This window comes from Anabrus simplex, chromosome X (assembly GCF_040414725.1).
Source record: "Anabrus simplex isolate iqAnaSimp1 chromosome X, ASM4041472v1, whole genome shotgun sequence".
Lineage (NCBI taxonomy): Eukaryota > Metazoa > Arthropoda > Insecta > Orthoptera > Tettigoniidae > Anabrus > Anabrus simplex.
Window position 1 is genome coordinate 218,995,517 of NC_090279.1, and position 22,660 is coordinate 219,018,176.

Genomic DNA, 22,660 nt, shown 5'->3' on the forward strand with positions numbered 1-22,660 from the left:
CAGAAGAAATTCCGAGAGGTATCACCTCAGGGCGAGCTCATCTCCAGTCGTACTGCACTTCCTCAGACGACCGTAACACCACTCTTCGTTATGCATCGCTATCAACCTTATCCTCCAGCTACCTCTACAGCAACGACCACGACAGCCACTACCACTACCGCCACTGACTTCAGTCAAACAGCTGCAGCAGCTTACCACTCAGCCGTACTGTCTAGTTTTGCCGCTCCTGACCACCAGGCCAGATTTCTTCCCACGACTACAGCTTCGCTGGGGGACAACACTAGAGTTCACTTCCAGTTTAAGAGGTTTTCTCCACAGTCTGCTCCGGAGGAAGAACAAGCCCCACGACGCCTTGCTCTGGACCCGAACCCTGCACCATCGACAGACAATACAAGTGCGCCTCCGCAGTCCATGGCCGCCATCAATCAACCCATTTCTGCCAATTCTCCACCCGCCACCACTACCTCCTCTACTCTTGGACTTTCATCCGTATCCGGCACAAGATGTCCCATCGTTTATTCACGTTTGCTTCAACCTACCCCCTCAGGAACGCATTCATTTCTACTCTCAAATCCTGCCCCCGAGTTCCAGTATCCCAACGCTATTTTCTCCACCCTGCTCAGATTTAATATGCGCCGTGAGGATGTAGCGGATATCCGACGAACAACAACTGGAGTCATCATTCAAGTTAATGGGGGACATCGCAGCCACTCAACTCACCACTGCAATAGGAGCTCACCGACTTGGATCAATTACCCCTTTTTAACTCCTCTCTCCTCAACCCATCAAAACTCCCCCGACCCCACCACGCTACCGCCTTCTCAGCTGTGTAATACGAGGTGTTGACCCCTCAATTACGGATGAAACAATAATCTCCGAACTTCACGCGGAAGGCATCCCAGTCAAGAAGGCATTCAGAATCAAGAACTCCACGGGTCCCACCTACATGGTTAGAATTCTTCTGCCATCGCCCGAAGATGTCGACCGTATTTTGGCCACCGGGGTCTCTATACATAGGCACCACCATAAAGTGGAACCATCTCGTACCCCACCACCACAAGCCATCCGGTGTGAGCGTTGTCTCATCTACAATAATCATACCACCATTCAGTGTATCGCCAAGACTCCTAAATGTGGACATTGCAATCAAGATCACTTTACAGCCTGGTGCCCCAACACGCATCAACCCCCGCAATGCCATACCTGTGGAGGTAATTACCCAGTGTATTCTCGCCGCTGCCGTCGCCGCCCTGCACCACCTCGAAATCAACCAGAACTCATAGCCCCTATCAGAACCATTGGTCCACCTACGTCACCTAGACGTTCCCTTTTCCAAATACCTACAGTAGAGGATCTAATTCGTTTTGTCACCATTTCATTACTAAATATCCATCCCTACAACCGTCCCTTAGTCCTCACTCACCTACAAGCCGCAGCAAACCAAACATTTAATCTTCATTTTATTACCACCCATTCCGGCCTAAATTCGCACTTCCACTTTACTCCGTTAGAAACCCTTGTCTGAACACATCCCTCAGCTCCTGCATCCACATCCTAGCATAGCATCCTCCGCAATATTTTTAATCACTGAATACACTTACATCCTGTTAAATGACGTCTTGTGAGTGCATCACGAAATTAATATTACTTTTCACATATTGGCCCCTCTATCTTCAGAAGAGATCATCATGGCGAAGGAATCAACGGAAAATTTCTAATCAGCACTGTATTAAACTTTGGAACTTCATACATGACTGGAAAGATAAAACTCATTAATTTATGTTAATATCTCAAGTACTGTCAAACTGTAAACCGTATTTAAATATCAATGTACAAAAAACAAAAAAATATATATGCCCTCCCCCTCAGAAAAAATAAAAAATAAAAATAAAAATTATATGCCCTCCCCCACAACAAAGAAAACCCTTCCTTTACCCACCTTCCTTTCACATTATATTTAAACCTTGCACACATCCCCAATAATTAAATACCATCCGCACACACCTCCTAACTCCATACATCAAACTACCCTCCTCCCCATATCACCATTCCTTCTCCAACCTGCCGAAACTCCTGGCCAGAGTGAAGGCGTTACCTTCAGGGTGGCCCGCCCCTCCCCTTCAGGGAGGGGAATGAAAACTAGAAATAGATATACAACAGCACTTCATTCCACTGAGAGCTTCGCTATTATCGAAGTCAGTCGGAACCCTTGACAATGCCGAACGCAGTCTTCGGTGAAACGGCGGGACATTCACTCGCTCCTGGACCACGGCCTACAAGCCCGGTAAACGCTGACATGATCTGTAATGCCGGCTGTGAAAGCCTCAATTGCTCCATTAGTAATTCCTTTGCATTGGGGAAACTAACTCCATTCGCGGGAGACACTCTCGAGAACATAGTTGAAAGGTATTGGTGATACTTCATCTCCTGCCGAACTTCTGTTTGGATTTGAAAGGCTTCAGAAATATCTAATCTGAATTTCACTTTGAAAGATATACCAGTGAGTGTACTTTGGATGTTCTGTCGGGTCTTGTTGTCTAGGCAAAGTTTTGGGGAAACTTGGAAAAGGGTTCTGCGGTCAATCGTTCACACGCCTTCTGGAAATGTACAAAAGTGATGACAACTTGTTCTGCTCTGAGTTTCAGGTAGGCAATAGTCATTTTTAGATTCTGGATCTGTTCTGCGCAGGATGTGGATTTTCAGAAGGTGGCTTGTTATTCACCTATTTGTGGATCAAGTTGTTCTACGGCTCTAGTGAGTATGGCTTTGAAGATAATTTCATAAGTAACAGGAGAAAGAGAGATGTCGCGGTAATTATTGACCTCCGATTTATCACCTTTCTTATGTAGGGGATGAAAAAGATCAATACTTTTCTCAAAAATAATAAAGCTCCGGGTGAAGACTCAGTGATCACTGAAAGCTGGAAATTACTGGATGAAAATATGCCACAACCCCTCCTCCCAACTATCCAACAGATTTAGGAAACCACTCATATATTATTATTATTATTATTATTATTATTATTATTATTATTATTATTATTATTATTATTATTATTATTATTATTATTATTATTAGCCCTCCTTTGGCCATGATCGTTAAGGCGTTGAAATCCAAACGGTTTGACACCGTGGTTATCCGGTTTGAGTTTCATTGGTCAAAAACATTTCACCATCAGAATGTTGGCCGGCAGGTTTGGGGAGGTTGCGGTATTCAATTTCTAATCACTATATTGCGTGCCAAAAGCCTGAATTATATTCCAAACCTCTCCAGAGTGTTAAAATGGAGTGAGGGCATATCACACCGCTGATGGTGATTCGTCCGTCGGATGGAGACGTTAAGCCTTGAGCAGACTTCTTGGTGCTATTCGACAGGATGTGCCGACACCAGTTTCCACCCTCTAATATCATATATCACGTCATTCAATTCATCACACTAACTCCTTTGATGAGGTTGACGTCAGAAAGGTCATCCGGTCTTAAAAACTGCCACGACAGATTCATCTCACCTCATACCCGACCCTGTAGAGAAACGGGACATACGTTGGACAAACAAAAACAAATAACATTATTATTATTATTATTATTATTATTATTATTATTATTATTATTATTATTATTATTATTATTATTATTATTATTATTATTATCTTGTTTAATTTGTGGATGGTTCAATAAAAATCAAAGCTCACTGTGGGAACTCTTCTTCACTTCCTTCTTATATATCACTGCTTCCCCGATACCTAATTTCACCAGATGTTGTAGTGAAATGACAGTTGACTATTCGTTTTATTTCTGGTTTTGTGTTCATCTTGCGATATGCCTTAATTCCTTATTAATTAATTATGTTCAAATAAGTTGTCAGTAAATTCAGTTTGTGGAGTTATGTAACTTTCAGGTATACTCTAGAATTTAGTAGTCGACTGAAGGTTTCCAAGATGGATGGCAGTTGGTGTGCGACTGTTTTGATAAATATGTCAATGTAATTAGATTTTTAGAGTTGCTAACTTCTGACGTGACATTTGAACATTCAGAATGGGAGCTAAGGATTCCAAGCCATGCTGTATAACTTATGAAGAAGCTGTCAAGAGAGGTATGCTATTTTCTTGACGCATACAATCCTCTTGCTAAGGATGAATTGCTTCGGAAGTAAACACACAAATATGGGGCGTTCACTAATGTAACCGATGACATTTATTTTGTAGTAACCGACGCTGAGCTGAAGAGGTTAAAAGAAGCATTCAAGAGAGTTTCCACTTTAAATGGCTGTATAACTAAGCAATCATTCGTGAAAGATGTTTTGGGAGAAGGAGTGCCTTCGCCTGTAGCAGAGGTAGGTTACTCGTCTAGAGCATTTTCTGTGTATGCAAATTATTAATTTGTTTAAGGATTTTATTGCAATAAGGTAACTATAAATGTATCTTATTTAGGTGTAGTTTACGGTTTTTCTGACATTTTTGTAGTGTATTCAGTGAATGTTTGAAAAGTTTTTTGAACGAAATTCACCGATCAGTTATCCTGGTGGTTTCTTTTGATTCCGCTCCTTTAAAAGCAGTATTGTTTTCTGCCAGTGTAACAGTTTTATCTGTTTTACAACTTGTCAGTTTTATGGAAGAATGCGAAATATTGGAAAGGACTCCTATAATTTAAGTAATTTAGTGAAGAGGTTATCTTGACGAAGATCGTTTCTGGGACTGTTGACATAAGCAGAGCAATTTTAAGTTTGGTAGATGGGTTAAAATGGTTAATGGACCCGTCAAATGTTTTGGAGAAAATGAAGTATTAAGGAACTATTGTAGTGTCAATAGAATGTGTACTCATCAGTGGCATACATCTCAAGTTACATGGGGCTGTTGGATGAATATGACAATGATTGTCACTTGTGCTCGGCTCCTCTTGGTTTAATTTAAGTAGCTGAAGAAGAGAATGTGCATATTCTTGAAACATGTAGGCTACTATACATAATGTTAAGGTGAAAGGTAAATATCAAAAGAAAAAAATTAATACATAGTATTGACTAGGCGGATCATCCACCTCTCTAATTATTGTGATTAAATCAATACCGGCCATTATGGTCAAGATTATTAATAGTTAGTGGACGGAGGCAACGTGGGGTGTATGATAGATGGAAACAGAGATGATTCTCCGTGCAAAATGCAAGAGTTTCTTCGTTTGACCGGCGCAAAGTATTTACCTTGTCTCTTACAGGTAATATCCACAGTTTCTTTTTTAAGCAGCTGTAATTACATACAGTACAAGAAAACACAGTAATTGAGACACACTTGTCAGTCAAGGAATGCACGGAATCATTTCTCCTCTCGTTTGTTGGTCTGAATAACTTCCTTTATTATGATATTTAACATGCGCGAAGATGCACTGTTGCTGGCCCACAATCACACATTCCTTTACTCGCACCGTTGTGAAAGGAATGTTCATGTAACAAGACAAGTCCAAGGGAGTTAAATCGGCCGAGTGCGGAGGCAATTTAACTGGCCCACCACGGCCTATCTGTCTCCCTGGAATGTTATCACTTAAGTGCTGCTTGACATGGGGAGTGAAATGCGATGGAGCGCCATTACACAGCCAAGTGCGTTGCCGAATATGCAGAGGAACATCTTTCAGCAATCATAACATTGATCCCACTGGGAAATGGTAGCATTCCTTACCGTTCAGGCGAGGAGGAAGTACGTAAGGCCCTGGTAAATTAGTCTCCAACAATTGTGGCCTGAATAATGACACTGAACCAATGCTGAAATGTGCGCACATCTGTCACATAAGGGATTTCTTCCACTCTCTTCAGCGCAGTCACCTGCCAATGGACATGACGAGATTAACGGCGGTAGGGTGCCAGATACCGTAAATGAGTGCGGCTTCTCTCCCATTGCCATTTGCTGCGCCATAGGCTAGGTGTACCTATATCAGCCATTTCTTCGTTGGTATACCGAAACTGAGCCATTCTCATCTGTTTGTACCACAAACTTAGTAGCTAATGTGGAAAAAAACCTTTATACTGCCTACGACGGTGGGAAGTGACCGCACTGAACGAACAAGAAAGTTGTGCATCAGTATGTCTGTCTCTCTCTCTCTTTACTGAAGCACAACAGCGGGCAGCGATTTCCGCTCTGGCACAGAAAATATGGCAAGCTCATGATGCACTCAGAAGTAAGAAAGTAACCTCATTTTCTCTGCCAATCTGATTGCACCATCAGTTTTTTATAAATCACGATGAGCATCCCTGATTTTTTGTCAGTATAATTCAGATGGCCCCTTTATAACACCTTAAGGCCACGGCCGCTTCCTTCCCACTCCTAGTCCTTTCCTGTCTCGTCACCATAAGACCTATCTGTGTCTGTGCGACGTAAAGGAACTTGTAAAAAAACTTAGAGTAATGCTCGTGAGATACTTTCGCCCCATCAACACAGTGATTAAAACTGAGAGGACTTTTCCTTTTGGTGAGACTTTTCACAACATTGTCTAGGCCCACAATCCTTTGACTCGTTTACTACTCCCATCTGTGATTCCGGTTCTTTACTCATGTACCGTATATAAGAAAGCATTATGGTAGATCAACAATCCAAGCAATTGAGAGGGTATTTAGCATCATATGGGATGCTACAAGCGTAACCGGAGGCTTCTTTTATGCTTATCTTCGTGGATTATACTAAAGCATTCGATGGAGTTAACAGAACAATTCTATTAAGAAACTATCTTTTCTCTTAGGACCAGGGAATCCACTATTGCAATTATTGGAAGATATACCAAGTTCTAACTGGCTTACGGTTAGTGATAAAGTAGGCCGGTCTGGACTTCCCAGACCAGGGCCTTTCAAACGCCCAAAATCTCACGCGTGCAGATCGAGGCGCAAAAGCTCCGTGCACTGTGCATCGGTGCCGCTCGCCATGACTCGGATCAACGCTTCGTCTCTGGGCTACTCGGCTAAGCTCGGCTATACTCGGCTCAACTCAGCCAGGATTTGGAGCTGTGCGGCGCAAGTGGGGCAGAGGGAGACAGGCGTGAGGAAAGAGAAAATAAGCGCTATTGCTCCAAATCGAGGAGTGGGGGGTCAGAAGATAGGAAAAGATAGGGTCTGCACTCTTGTCAACCAAGCCAAGTCATCTTTTCTACCGTGCACAGTGCATGCACCACGCGCATGCACCCTGAGAGGCACTGACCCACACTGATGGCGTACTCCAAGGGGACCCTCTCAGCCCAATGTTTTTTAATCTGTTGACTCACAATGTCATCAGTGAGGTGGTCTCGGAAGATATTGCAATGTTCCTGTACGCTGATGACATGATATTGCTATCAAAAAACAGAAAATCCTTGCAGCAAGGACTCAATAAGCTAAACGAATGGTCTCTGAGAAATTATCTAGAGATAAATACCAGCAAAACAAACGTTATGAAATTTAGGCGAGGAGGAAATATCTCCACAGAAGATGTCTTCGAGTGCGGCAGTAACAAACTAGAGCTGTTAAACTCGTATCGTTATTTAGGCTTGACCTTGCAAGTAACTGGGAAGATGTTTACTAAACACATAGAGGAACGATGCACTGCAGCGATCAAATCCATATTTGAAATAAAGAGCCTTGAGAAACTATCGGTAAGAACCGCCCTCACTCTCTTTAACATTAAGATAGCTCCAATAGCCTGCTATTCTATCAGCAGAATATGGACGCACCTCACTATGGCCAATCTGAGGAGACTGGAAGCTGTGAAAGCCACCTACTTGAAAAGAGCATTACTGCTACACAGAACAGTTCAGACATGGTTAGTGAACAAAGTGGTAGACGCAGACTTTTTCATCAGGGAGATAATGATAAGTAATAATCTAGAATCCACCCCAGCATATGAGGCCCACATCGAACAAAGACAGAAAAAGCTTGCAGCAATAGATCCAGACTTCTACGAAACTCCTGCAATGAACACGAATGGGAAGAGCCCAACTTTGAACTCCGACATGCCGTCATGCGGACTGCAGTGCATGGCTTTCACCACAGAATTTGTCACCAAAGAGGTTACCATGATGCTTCAACAAAGTGTTCCTGTACGCTCTGCGGCTTGTATTGTCCACAGTTCCACTTGATTGAATGTAAGGAGAGGATAAATTCCCTGAATTTCTATGCAAATGATAAAAACTTTCAAGGGACCTTATAACCATTCTTTGTTAAAAGTACACAGTGTGTTTAATAGATCTATATATATATATATAAGAAAGCATAAAGGTCGACTAATACTGCCCTGTGAGGACCCCCTCTTAATCATTACATAATCAGATATGCTCTTAACTATCAGATTTTTTTTTCTAGAATTGTAGCCACCCATTCAACTACTCTTTTCAGTCCATCAGCTCGCATTTTATTAGTCACATATTTGCATAACTACAGGGACAGATGTTTGCGGGTGGTGTGAAACTAGCCTGGCAGGTGGTTCATCTGGTATGCAAGGATTTCTTCTTCCTCTTCTTCTTTTCCTACCACATTTTCCACACCTGTGGGGTCACACATGTGGATTTGGCCCTGTTTTACAGCCGGATGCCCTTCCTGATGCCAACCCTATATGGAGGGATGTAATCACTATTGCGTGTTTCTGTGGTAGTTGGTAGTGTAGTGTGTTGTCTGAATACGAAGAGGAGAGTGTTGGGACAAACACAAACACCCAGTCTCCGGGCCAGAAGAATTAATCGGTGGCGATTAAAATCCCTGACCCGGCCGTGAATCGAACCGGGACCCTCTGAACCGAAGACCTCGACGCTGACCATTCAGCCAATGAGTCAGACCTGGTATGCGAGGATTCCCCGTCAGGAAGTCAAAGAATTTAGAAATGAGATTTGCATGGGTGGAGAGGCACATGCCCCTGTACCAGTCACAGCGCAAAGCACTGTCCTGCGTAGTGCTGACGCCAGTTTGAGTCGCATTGGTGGAAAACGTTTTCACTATCAGAATGTTGGTGGTGTACAATTTCTTTTTTTTTTTTTTTTTTTTTTCTAGTTGCTTTATGTCGCACCGACACAGATAGGCCTTATGGCGACGATGGGACAGGAAAAGGCTAGGAGTGGGAAGGAAGCGGCCGTGGCCTTAAGTAAGGTACAGCCCCAGCATTTGCCTGGTGTGAAAATGGGAAACCACGGAAAACCATTTTCAGGGCTGCCGACAGTGGGGTTCGAACCTACTATCTCCCGAATACTGGATACTGGCCGCACTTAAGCGACTGCAGCTATCGAGCTCGGTTGTACAATTTCTAATCACTAGATTGCGTGCCAGTGACTCAGTTCCAGACCTCTCCGTAGTGTTTATGTGGAATGAGGGCATAGGATGCTGGGAATGGTGATGCTTCTATCGGATGGGGACATTAAGACTTGAGCAGACCCCTTGGTGCTGTTTGACAGGACTAGGTTTCACCTTTTCCTTCCTGATTATCATAATCATCTCACACTGAGACACGCAGGTGGAAAGACCTGTATCAGGCAAGCTGAACGCGTCCTCGGTCACTCCTGCCACTAAAAGCCATACCGTAAATTAAAGTTCCAAGGTTATGGATAGTGGAAGCCTTTACCTTACACTTGTTCAAGGACCTTCGTGGTCCCTGTGGAGATAGCTTTACTTTGCTGTGCTAGCATTAACTTGCGTATTGGGGCTGGTTTATTGTCATTGGATGGAGAAGTGTTGGAACGAATTGTGGTAGAGTATGTTGGGTTAATTCCTTTGCTGCCAAGACCAAGTGTTTACAGCACATTATCTTCTGGCTTGGGCTAGAATAAATTTCACTGACCTGTCTGTCTCATCCTTGGCTTTAACAATGTGAAAGTGACTGAGGTATGGAGCCACTACCTGCTATGGATGTCTCTGATAGGTTCGATTGGGCTTGGCAGACTGATATGTAATGGCAGCTTCTGGCTCGTGAGGAAAACTTGTCATTTCCCTAGTATGCCTATTCAGTGACACTTTTGTCGTCTGTGACAATTTTCGTTACGTTGCATGGACACAGGTAGGTTTTATGGCAACGATGGGACAGGAAAGGACTAGGAGTGGGAAGGAAACGGCCGTAAAGTACAGCACCAGCACTTGCCTGTGTGAAAATGGGAAAGTAAAGAAAACCATCTTCAGGGCTGCCGACGGAGGGGCTTGAACCCACTATCTTCCGAATCCAAGCTCACAGCTGTGCGCCCCTAACCGCACGGCCAACTCACTTGGTGTTGAGAATCTAACCAGCCTTGTGGCTCAGTACATACGGCAAGCTGTGGATAGTGTTTTTCTAATTTTATTTTTTTACTGTAATGAGGAGGAAGAATTACTGAAAGAGGCAAGCTGTATTTTATGGTCTTTTCCTCAGATTGAATGAAGACAGGTTTGCAAGAATAAAAGGTGGTCATCAGGTGGCTTACTAATTATTATTATTATTATTATTATTATTATTATTATTATTATTATTATTATTGAGTCAAGGATCTTGCAAGAGCTGAACTGAGTAGCTCAGACAGTTGAGGTCTGACACCAACGTGGCAGGTTTGATTCTGGCCCAGTCTGGTGGTATTTGAAGGTGCTTAAATACGTCAACTTCGTGTCAGTAGATTTACTGTCACATAAAAGAACTCCTGTGGGACAAAATTTAGGCACCTCAGTATCTCTGAAAACCGTAAAAGTAATTACTGGGACATAAAGCAAATATAATCATCATCACAATCATCATCTTGCAAGCAAGTGTTCAAATTATGTGCACTAACTATAACATTTACAGCAAATACACATATGTACATTAGTATAGGTTGTTAAATTGTAAGATGTGTTGCATTGGGTTGGAGGAAGTGTATACGGGTACAGGTGATCTGTAGTCTATTCAGAGCTGCCTCTGTGGATCAGTGGTAGTGTGTCGGCCTCCGGATCCCAAGGTTCAAACCCGGCAGGGGTAGTCAGATTTTTTCATTTTCAGAAAAAAGTCCATTCGACACTCCATGTTGTACGATGTCGGCATGTTAAAGATCTCTAGTGACACATTAGGTGTTAACCTGAAACAATTTGTTAAATTTCAGCCATAGACGCCCAAGAGAGCTTCGGTTTACTCTGTCTGCTATCTAACGGGCCTATAGTAAAACGGAACATCGAAATTGACGAGCAGACAGCCAAATGGCATCAAATTGAAATGTCTGCACATGGTAGCTGAGGCCATACGATTATTATTATTATTATTATTATTATTATTATTATTATTATTATTATTATTATTATTATTATTATTATTACTATGTTCAGAGCTGCCTTAGATCCAGCGAAGATTATAGGCTCTTCCAAATGGCTCTCTGAAATCTGTTCAGATATGGAGAAAATTGGGATCAGACTGGAAGATATGTGATGAATGTTTACTGGTGAAGGGTGTCAGTTCAAGGTTTATGAGAGGAAATTTGAAGGAAACGTCCATAAAAGGTACTTTCCAAAGAATGGAGACAAAAGATAAGTGATAGAATGAAGGAATACTGGAGAAAGAATATGAAAATGCTGATGATGCTCTGTGGCCCATGTTGAGCAGAAGATGAATGAGGATAAGAATGCGAAAGATTTGTACAATGTTGGGACTGGACTCTATGTTTCAGGTTATAAGGCTGTTGTAAATGTGACATGTGCCGATAATTAAGAACATTGAAACCATTGAAAGGTGGTGCTACTAAAGAATGTTGAGGTTGATCACATCACAAAAGAATGGTACGGTGTAAATTTGGGCGGGAGACTGAGATCTTGGAACATCCAAGACTTGTGAGGGATAGGAATGGCTACGTACATGTAGTTTGTTCCATCTCATTCCAAAGTTAAAATCTAAATCATGTGAAGAAAGGTGTTGTTTAATTTTTTTCACAGAAATGGTGTCAGCTTATACAGAATGAGTGACCACAGGGCTGCTGGAAGAAAAATATCCAAAACAGTATACCAGTATTCACAGTAGTACAACAAAATACCCATAGTTCCTACTAATCAAACTGAATTAGAAATTTTATTGAAATAGAGATGATGTAGAAAGCAGAGTGAATCTTTGAATTCCTTTGACCATGCTCTTTAAAGCTTTTGGCGTAATTTGAATATTCTTTGGGTGATTCCATGTGAATTTCGAGGTGCCGGTTCTACTTCCAAACAGTAAACCCACCACTGTTCATTTGTTGTTCCGCATGTTGTTGTGCTCCTATAGCTGTGACCATCTCGTCAGTCTGGGCTACTGTTAGAAATTTAAGAATAACAGTAGGGCTAATACGTGGTACATGCTGCTCACCCCCATTGGGAGCGTGGCCTAAAAGAGCTGCACCTTAAGAGGACAAGAATTTACGCTGTCGGAAGTCCCTGAGCCGCTAGGCACAACAGACTATCATAATGTGGCAATCTGCTGCAGGCTGCATTGAGCAAGCAGCCTGCAGAGTCGTTACTGGAATTCTAGCGTAGGAAGATGTAGAAATCGTCCTGCTCTCCCCTTTCCACACTGAACTATCGTTACAGGACTTGATTTGATGCTTGTTAGTTACGTATTTATTGGGGTAATTGTATTAGATATGAATATTTCATTGAAATTGGTACAGCACAGGAGGAAAACAATGGGAAACTACCTCACTCTTCAGTGACATGTAGGCCATCTATAACAGCTGATGGTGGAAATGTTGAGGATCAAGTCAACCTTTGGGCTGAGCAGTCAACATACTGTACACTTCAGTTCACTTGTCTTTATTCACTTCGATACTTTTATAGTATTCTGTGGGGGTTGAAATCCTGGTTACGGGTATGCACTAATCTAATACACAGCACAATTTTAAAATGCTTGAAATTTAATGTTTGCCAGTGATTGTAATGTGCAGCTGCAAAGCATGTGCAAAATTTAATTTTACTGTGACTGGGTGAGTTGGCCGTGCAGTTAGGAGTGCACAGCTGTGAGCTCACATCCAGGAGATAGTGGGTTCGAACCCCACTGTTAACAGTCCTGAGGATAGTTTTTGTGGTTTTCCATTTTCACACTAGGCATGCTGGAGCTGTACCTTAATTAAGGCCACAGTCGCTTCCTTCCCATTCCTAGGCCTTTCCTGTCCCATCATCGCCATAAGACCTATCTGTGTCAGTGTGACGTAAAGCAAATAACAAAAAAAATTACTGTGTACAACAGCGAATTCCATTTTGTTGTGGACTTCATTTTTATTACCAGTACTAGCTGATGCACCCGTGCTTCGTTACGGGATTCTCAGAAAGACTAACGTTGTGGTTTTTCTAACTGAACTCAACATAGGTCATTACAAAAACGTCGGTAGGAATGTAGCGATTAACCTTTTAAGTGCTTAGTTACCGGTTGACTGCTTGGTACCTCAGTGCTGAGTTTTTTCATTCGTATGTAAAATAAATTGTAGAAGCCCCAATTTTTAACTTATCAGTGGAGTGATTAGCTTAAAATGTTTATAAATGTTGGTTGTTTATAAATCTAAATGCAAATTGTAAATCCTACACTTATGTTCAACATTATTTTGAGAGAAAACAAAATTACACTTATGTGCCCCTGCGTGCATTATTTTTATACAAAGTAAAGAGCCCAAAAGAATATTATTTCCTAAAATCAGCAGGCAACTAATACATGCAACTTCTTAGAGGTGTATAAATTGATATTTTAAAATAATTTCCAAACCTGGAATGTGGTGATAGCTAAATGTTTTCTACTGGTTGTTTGTGATGCCGATTTGTTCAACTATCTGCATCAACTCCACTGGCACAAAATTTCTAAAAAAAAAAATCAATCATTTTCGAATTGTCATCAAACACTACTTGGCCCTCAGAGCCTGTTACAGTTACCTGTAACTCTGGTGAAGAAAAGTAATCCGCCCGCCACGAAATTAGTGATAAAATTGCTTTTGTACTCACCGTGTTGTTCTTCTTTCCTTTAGCAGGAGGCTTTTTTTCTCTCACATACGGTATTTTCGGCACTCTATCACTCTCACTTTCAGAATCGTTTAAAAATTCCGTAAAATGATCATCTCCATCATCACTTTCCGCTGTGGTTAATAACTGAAAGATTCTGTGAACCGAAATAACATCGCTGCAAGATCAAATAGATTGTTGTTCCGCCATGTTTGTTTTACATCACAGATGAACTCCACAGACGTCTACAAAAAGCTCTGTAAGTTACTTCCATAAGCTATAATCTCTGATCGGATAGTTCTACGTAATCCCCAACAGATGGCAGAACATGTCAGAGATCAAATTCGCACTCGAAAGCAAACCAGGAAACTCGAAAAAATTGAAATTCTCACGCACCGTCTATAGACGGGCGTAGCACTCATCGGGTTAAGAGTAATGTTATCATATAAAATATTCGATCAAACAGAAAACCGCACTTCTGCCATTATTCCGTTAAATATGCACACTGCTCATTCCAATCAGTGCCTCAGAGTTTACGTACCAGTAGTATCAGAAAATTTATGAACCAGAGGAATGACAAGCTAAAGAAGAAAGTTATCTAACTCCCCATCTATTTCCTGCCAATATTCAAGCGGCGCGCAGCTGTGAGCTTGTATCCGGGAGATGGATTCGAATCCCACTGTCGGCGGCCCTGAAGATGGTATTCCGTGCTTTCCGTTTTTCACACCAGGCAAATGCTGGGGCTGTACCTTAATTAAAACCAACACCGCTTCCTTTACACTCTTAGCCCTTTCATATCCCATCGTCGCCATAAGACCTATCTGTGTCGGTGCGACGTAAAGCAAATTTTAAAAAATACTCGGTACGCAGCAGTAATTCTATGTATCGGAGGTGAGTGACAACAGAAGACACAAAGCACATCACAACAAACAATAGTCAATGTAATGCTATTGTTGATCCATTTTATGAGCTTTCTATATTGTCGTCCTTCACATTTAGTTTTCTTTCGATTCAGTGATATTAGAGCGTCCTGTAAAATTATTTATAGCGTAGACTGTAGTTCCTTATTCTTCGACTTCACATACCGATTTTCATTAAATTCTTTTTACCAATTTTCTCGTGACTCTGCGTTGATATGGACTTAGCAACAAACATCCAAATTCATGAATATCTCTGTGATCATAGCCGGTACGGTAACAATGAATGAAACAAATGATCGGCAGTGTAATACCATATACCTTTAGTTATGTAGTATTTATAGATACAACCACTAATAACATAAATATTTGAGAATTAAATTTTAGGCCTTCCCCTAAACTACCATTTTTCTCAGCGTTAATACAATTATTTATAGTCTAGCTTGTATCGACTTATTTCCAGACTTTGTATACTGATTTTCATTAAGATACGACCATTAATAACATAAATATTTGAGAATTAACTTTTAGGCCTTACCCTAAACTACCATTTCACTCAGCGTGAATAAAATTATTTACGGCCTGGATTGTAGCGACTTATTTCCAGACTTTGTATACTGATTTTCATTAAGATACGACCATCAATAACATAAATATTTGAGAATTAACTTTTAGGCCTTACCCTAAACTACCATTTCACTCAGCGTGAATAAAATTATTTACGGCCTAGATTGTAGCGACTTATTCCCCAACTTTGAATACCGATTTTCATTAAATTCTCTTCAGCCGTTTTCTCGTGATGCGTGTACATACATACATACAGACAGACAGAAATTACGGAAAAGTAAAAAGTGCATTTCCTTGTTACTGGTGACACAACTGATAGAGAAATACAATTCTTTTTAAATTCTGAGTAATGTACAGACAAAACTCTTATTTTATATATATAGATTACATTATAGGTACGTTATCAGCACGTTTACGTTAAGATTTTTACCCAGTTGCACTACTTTATTCTGGAGTAGGATAATGTTACTGTTTTATTAGAATACAGTAAAGTGTTAAACAATGTACTTTGTAATCTACATACCATTGTACAACGTGAAACAACAGAATAGAATCAGAGTCCCTGGAGGAATCATTCTTATCAGAGATGTTTCAGAGTACGTCTTTCTCACTGCCGTCTGGTGCATTGGAGATGCAGCATTTGTTAATTGATTTATAGGCATGCTTGTTCAGTCATCAGAAGTGCAAGGGAATTGTAAGTAGTAAAAATGATATACTGGGAAACGAGTAACAGCTGGATTTCTGGGCAGCTTACAAAAGAATAAGGTAGGGGATAGGCATTAAAATAAACACACAAAGGCATCTGAAACGGAAGCAAGAAATGTCTAGCAGTGGGCTTACATGAAGTGAGTCGAGGGATGTGCAGGTGCAGAAAGTTCTGGTATCTCTTACTAGTAAGATCTTTCTTGTCTCCCTGTTGCTGCACAGTTCAGTCTGTGCTGTCATTGATATAACTGATAAAAAAATGACCAACATTATTATTTGGATATTAGAAGAAAATTGCTGTGGATGTGCTTTCCCAAACTGTCACTTGTGGATGACCACGGTCTCCTATCACCATCCCTGCATGACGTACAGTTGAATTTTGAGACACACTAACAGATTTATTTAGAATTTGGAATTGTCGCTGGACATTTTGAAGTAAAAATGTCAGAGGAAAGACATATGAGAGTTAAAGAGCAGAACTTTGATGTTGGCCAGAACACTCGTAGCATCTCCTCGAGGATCTCAAAACTGGAAATTAATTTCTAAACACCATAATACATTGTTATTTATACGGAATCTTAGTTGACAGAGGAAGAGGATGGCAGGTTCGTTTCATTTTGTACTGAAGAGAAAGATGTACATGAGGTAGATAGAAATTTAAAATGGGTTGATCACGATCGTGAAATACTGTGTGCAATTCATAGACTGAGGGAAAACAATTCTATTGCCTCATAACAGCTTTTTAATGCTTTGTAGACCATATGATATCTCATTTACAGAAAAGTTTTGTAATTGCTGGAGACTGAAATCTTGTGAATGTAAACAATTCAGCTGCAGCGAACAGTCTAGGCAGGTTGTGGATGGTCAATTCACACAAGTAGAGCCTTTTATAGGGACATTGTGAAGACAGGAGTGTATGAAAATATGGAAATCATCTTTTGAAGTTCTGTAATTTCATATTTTTTTTTTATGATTGGCTATACGTTGCACCGACACAGTTAGGTCTTATTGGGACATTGGGGCAGGAAAGGCTATGAGTGGGAAGGAAGTGGTCGTGGCTTTAATCAAGGTACAGCCCCAGCGTTTAGCTGGTGTGAATGGGAAACCACGGAAAACCATGTTCAGGGCTGCCGACAGTGAGGTTCAAACCCACTATCTCCGGAACACTGGATACTGGCCACACTTAAGCGTCTGCAGCTATTGAGCTCGGTGTGTTTTCATGTTTGTCCTTGCCTGTTTCTAATGGACCCTCTTCCCATGCTTACCTGTCATTCCTTGCCTGTTTCTAATGGACCCTCTTCCCATGCTTACCTGTCATTGTAATAATGGAAAGGAAGAAATGAGTTCTATAGAAAGATAGGAACATGGAAAAGAAGACGTTAGAGGATAAAGACAGTGGCAGGCCAGGGCAAGGACAAACATGAAAACACTAAAGGGCAAGAACAATCTCTTCAGTACCAATTGTCTACTCCTGTTACGTGTTAGGAACAACTACAGCACAACTGAATGTTAAATATCTCTGTCTATTCGAAGTTTGGTAATGAGAGAAACGGTAAAGTAGGACTGACCCTTATTCACTGGATGGGCATCAAAGGGAGGGCAAGTAAAGTCACTGGGGGGGAGAATTTCTTAAAATTTGTACTGTAAAAAATTACTATAACATAATTATCTAGATTAATCTAACCAGAAAATCCAGGCTCTCAAGTGGAGAATAATAAAGGCCATACAACAAGAGGGACTTCTCAAAACACTTGAAGAAATTTCATACTTTATCTAAAGAAGCCAAGCATTGCAATGTTTATTTTTTCAATTGTTTTAAGTAATCTTATGATGTTAATTGAACATCTATTTATTTTAATCAAGTCATTGAAATTGTGAAACACTTTTGCTCAAGGAGAGAATATGTTCTCGAAACATGTACGAGTAATTGACAAATATTAAATCGTTTTTGATTAGTATTGACAAGGTGGATTCTTCAGTGTAGTAAGTTTATCACTGTAAGGAGTCAATATGGACCAATACAATGGTCAAATTTATAGAAAGAAGGTTGCTCACGATAAGTATGCAGAGGACTTGGTTGGAAAATCTCTTGTGTACTTATCTGTGGAATTTAACTGACCTTTACCATTTTTATTACGGTAAGATGTCTGAAACCCCTGTTCATATTAATATTTCTGCTATTGGAGAATTCTTTTAATTTGTGAGATTTCTCTGTCTGTCAAAACTAATTGACGATAAATAAAGTGAGATAATACTAAAACATCCTTTATTAACAGATTGTCTGCAAAAGATATTGTTTAATTAAAAAGGGAATGATATATTTCGTTCATGGGATGTAGAACAAATAACTAGAGGTGTTGAAAAAGGCTGTTTTTTTTATAAAGAGGTTTGTTGATTTAAAATTGAAAAGGTGTGTTTTGTGTTTGCATTTAGCTCGAAGAATAACATACCTGTATTACTACATATTGTGTGGTACAGGCAGTAGAAAGGAATGACTTATTTCCAAGTGAAATAATGCACAATATCAGCAGAAGTAACGACACAAGCATATCGTTCTCTTGTGCAGTTAGTGTTGTTACACAGCCTCCTCCTTGGAACCCAGCGACAGCAGAAGGAAACAAGGGAGTTCAGTGCTGAGCGGACTAATTGCCAGAGCTCGTCCCAGAATTAATGCACTTTGTAAACAGCTCTATCCTTCCTCAGAAAATCTCTGACAGGCAGTGTAGGCCTACACCTAACCCTTTTTCAATCGCCTTCAAGTTTTGTAGGCTCTGTCCTCAGATGTCAAAGTGTCTTGAATAAGAACAGCATACCAAAGACCCTTGCTGTTTTGTTAGGGACAGCGTTCTGCAATCCGTTTTTTATGGTCTGAGGGTGTACCAGGAGCGGAAATTCATAGAAGACTTTCAGCACATTAAGGGGACAATGCTTTGCCACAGTGAAGTGTTTACCAGTGGACTGAACAGTTCAAAAGGGGTCGCATGAGCATGGAGGGTGAGGAAAGATCTGGGAGTCCGTGTGCAGCCGTGACTGATTCAATATTGAACAAGTGCGTGATAATGATCCTGAATAACAGATGAGTGACTGTTGATGACGTACCAAACCATATGCACATTAGCCATGGTTCCGCTGTTATTCCTTAGTGCAAAGAGAGAGTGGCGCGGACATCTTTACGTCGCAACAGCGTAAGCTGTACTGATCTGATAATGCTGAAACGTACCACAGACGTAGAGAACGGTGCCACACAACGCCGTAGAACCAACCTAAAGACAATTAGAACAAAATTGCAGATTCTTATTGACTTGCCTACATACATTTTATGTTATCTCTCATTAACAGAAACCAATAATATCAGTCTATTGAATCACATGTTTAATTTTTAAATTGTTGTCATGATGATCATGATGAATTAAGGAATATTATGAACAAGTGGAAATCGAGGACAAAACATGGGAAAGTTGACTACAATGGTTTAGATATGCGCTGGATGCAAAACAAGATGTAATTGCAAAATTGGGCTACACGCTGCTAGACCAAGGGGCGGCCTAAAGAATAACGCTGTAAATCTTCTCTCTAACATGGTCCGTGACTGAAGCGAAAGGAAAGGGTGGACACTGATCAGCACGGTGATAAATTCTGTGCATTACCAGAGGATAATTTTAAAAGAAGCAACCATAAAAAAAATTGTGGTTTGTGTCTTTCTTAAGTGGGTGTTAAAATTACAGTACGTGAATGTACAGACAAGGCTGCCATGTTGTAAAATCACATCTCCAATCTTTATCAGTTTGATTACATCGTCTGAGAGTTTTTGGGTTCGGATGTCTTCTACTTCTTTGTTTTATAAAGGGGCTCAATATTCTACTTGTTTTAATTTGCAGAAACCTTGTACCCACTTTAAACTAATATATAGACACATATTCTCGGGTACTTCACAAATATTACACACACACACACACACACACACACACACATATAGGTCTCTAATTTTACTGCACACTCAGATTCTGATTTTGGCACAAAATATTGGATTTGCAAACTATTCGCTTTGAAGACTCCGTGGACAGTCATCTTTTCAGGTCAGTTTATTTTTTTTTTTCCTGTAGCTCTTATAATTTTGCAGTTATTGAAGGAAGTCTGGTATACACTTTCACAGGGCCCAGTGTTGCAGTGAAAAGAAAATGTGCTGTTGAGAAAGTTCGTGAACCCCGATGAAAATAACTTCAGCTTTGTCTATGTACTCCCCAGGTTTTTGTGATGGCTCGATAGCTTATTTGGTTCAACTCTCACTGTATGCCCTTGTTCCCTGTGAGGGAACATGGCAGTAGATTTATATTTTTAGAAAAGTCATGTATAGAAAAATAAAAACAAAACAGACGCCTGATGTGCCTTGACCTACCAAGCAAGGAAGATCTGCAGATTACGAGGTGTCGTGTTGTCAGCTCAGAACAATCTCTGGATGGTGCAAACGGAGTGCACTACTGATTGAAAAATGTCTGGAACAGTTTGGAAGCAGTTCCTTCATCACAGCCGAGTATGGTGAATGGTAGAAGCATGTCCCGCCTCACCAAGCATACAACTCAGCAGAAAGTGTCGCCAGATCTTTCACAAAGCTCGTTGCAGGTTATGTTCCAAACCTGAACAGTAATACTATGCATTCATGGTCTTTTCTTGGGGTACAGTAATCCATCACAGTCACATACTGGAATCATCACCACTGTCACATTACTGGGGTTCTGGCGAACTGCTGGTTTCTGTGGGAACTCGCGAAGACGCCTCTCATTTGATTGGCTTTTCATTTTAAACCCTACAATCTGGCCCGTATTTCGTCCAGCGTGATGATACAGTGTGCAAAAGCCTCTCCTTTGCGCTCGTAGTGCTCTGAGCGAGATTGTGCGGCGGTCACTTACGTCAGGGCGGCCAGACAGCGCGTCTGCCACATGTTAGTGTCCGTCATTGAAGGCTTTTACGCATGTGCCACTGTTCTGTAAGGGAATGCCGATTTCCCGCAGACCTTGTGAGGACCTTAATAACACTGCCACAGGCACATTCAATCTTTGTTCCATTGCGCTGTTTGTCTTTCGAGAATATCTTGTGGCTACTCGCCTTTAAACTGCTTTCTGATGTGGCGCTCTTCTTCGCAGCACAGCACGTGTGTAGTGTGTTGGATGGGAGAGTCCATATACTGAGGTAGATTAGATAATGACCTAGTGTGTGGTAAATGTGAGTGACACATACAGAAGTGTTGCCACTATTAATAACCTTTGTGAGCTGAAATTTGTGACTCAGTTAGTCCAGGTCAGAACAAGTACAAGTGGCGTTACAACCTACTGGTGTGTGGTTTGATCTTGGTACCTAAAGGCCTTGTTTTAAAAACTGGCAGAAGGATAATGAATGCTTTGAAAGTGATGAGAAATCAAAAACTGATATGCGAAGCTCAAGTGTTTAATGTAATTGGTTCAGTACTAACTAGTTGATGCGTGCTTAGAATATAGTAAGGTAGCTTGCCATTGAAATGCCACAATTGCTGAATAATCAAGTATTGGGTTTTTCAAAAGGGAACATCTGTTTAGTGGTGGATTAGAAAATGAAGAATCTGCCTTGAAAATATATTCCTTTGTTGATGCTACTTATTGGAGAGATGTCAGAAATGTTAACCAAAGTGTGTAATAAATACATATTTCTTACTGCTGACGATAACAGTTGCAGACATGGAAAGAAGTGCGAGCCTTTACTGTTGAAAATAAAAGGTAACATTTCAAGTGGGTCTCCATAACTTGTCCTGATCTCACACATCTGTGACTTGTAATAGCATGTTCCTTGTTCTCCTTCCAGTACATCTTCACAGCGTGTGGCGGCACCCAGAAGGGGATCGCTCTCAAGGATCTCCTGTGTGGGCTGGTGCTGCTGACCAGAGGGAAGGAGGAGGAGAAACTCAAGTGTAAGTGCTGCTCCTAGTGTGCTGGAACTAAAGGAATTTTCTTGTTACACCATGTAGTCCATTGAGTGAAATGTCATTAATTCCAGCCACTTTCACAGTACAACTGGTTCTAACTCTGTGTGTGTGTGTGTGTGTGTGTGTGTGTGTGTGTGCGTGCGCGCGTGCGCGTGCAACTCTGTCACTTGCAAATTCATTCCAACACAGAAGTTTCAAAACTTTTTATGGCTAGTAAGACATCACAGCAATAGTGGTAGGCCTTATAAGATTTCCTTGGTGACTTATAACATTTTATTTAGAATGGCAGATAATTTGTAATTTATTTTTAATGCCCATTGCTCACAGTAAAATTTTCCTTCAAATTTATTGTACAGTAATTTAATTTTTTAAAATTTCTGTTGGTCACGGTCAAATTCAAGTTTTATAAAACCTTTGATAAAACTTATCCTAGGAAATAGGAAATGTTCTATTCCATAAAATTAAGTTTGCAAAACAAACCAATTAGGAAAGCTAACATAACTCTAATGCTGGCGCTACGATGTGTAAATTGTTCAGTGACAGTCATAATTTTTTTCAAGTCTTTATTTGAAAATGTTGTGCTAAAGTATAGTATTTTAGTGTTTCACAGAAATTTCCAGGACAAATCTTAAAGAAGCTGATGATTTTA

The 22,660-nt window shown here is 40.7% G+C and overlaps 1 protein-coding gene across 1 annotated transcript in view; it reads left to right on the top strand.

Annotated features, from left to right (window-relative positions):
• Positions 1-3,929: 3,929 nt before the first annotated feature.
• Usp32 (Ubiquitin specific protease 32) overlaps positions 3,930-22,660 on the top strand; it is a 187,024-nt gene continuing 168,293 nt past the window's right edge. The window contains exons 1-3 of the mRNA XM_068230610.1: positions 3,930-4,092; positions 4,205-4,332; positions 21,891-21,996. Of these exons, the coding sequence (XP_068086711.1) occupies positions 4,035-4,092; positions 4,205-4,332; positions 21,891-21,996 (292 nt within the window). The 5' untranslated portion in view covers positions 3,930-4,034. The remainder of the gene's footprint in view (positions 4,093-4,204; positions 4,333-21,890; positions 21,997-22,660) is intronic.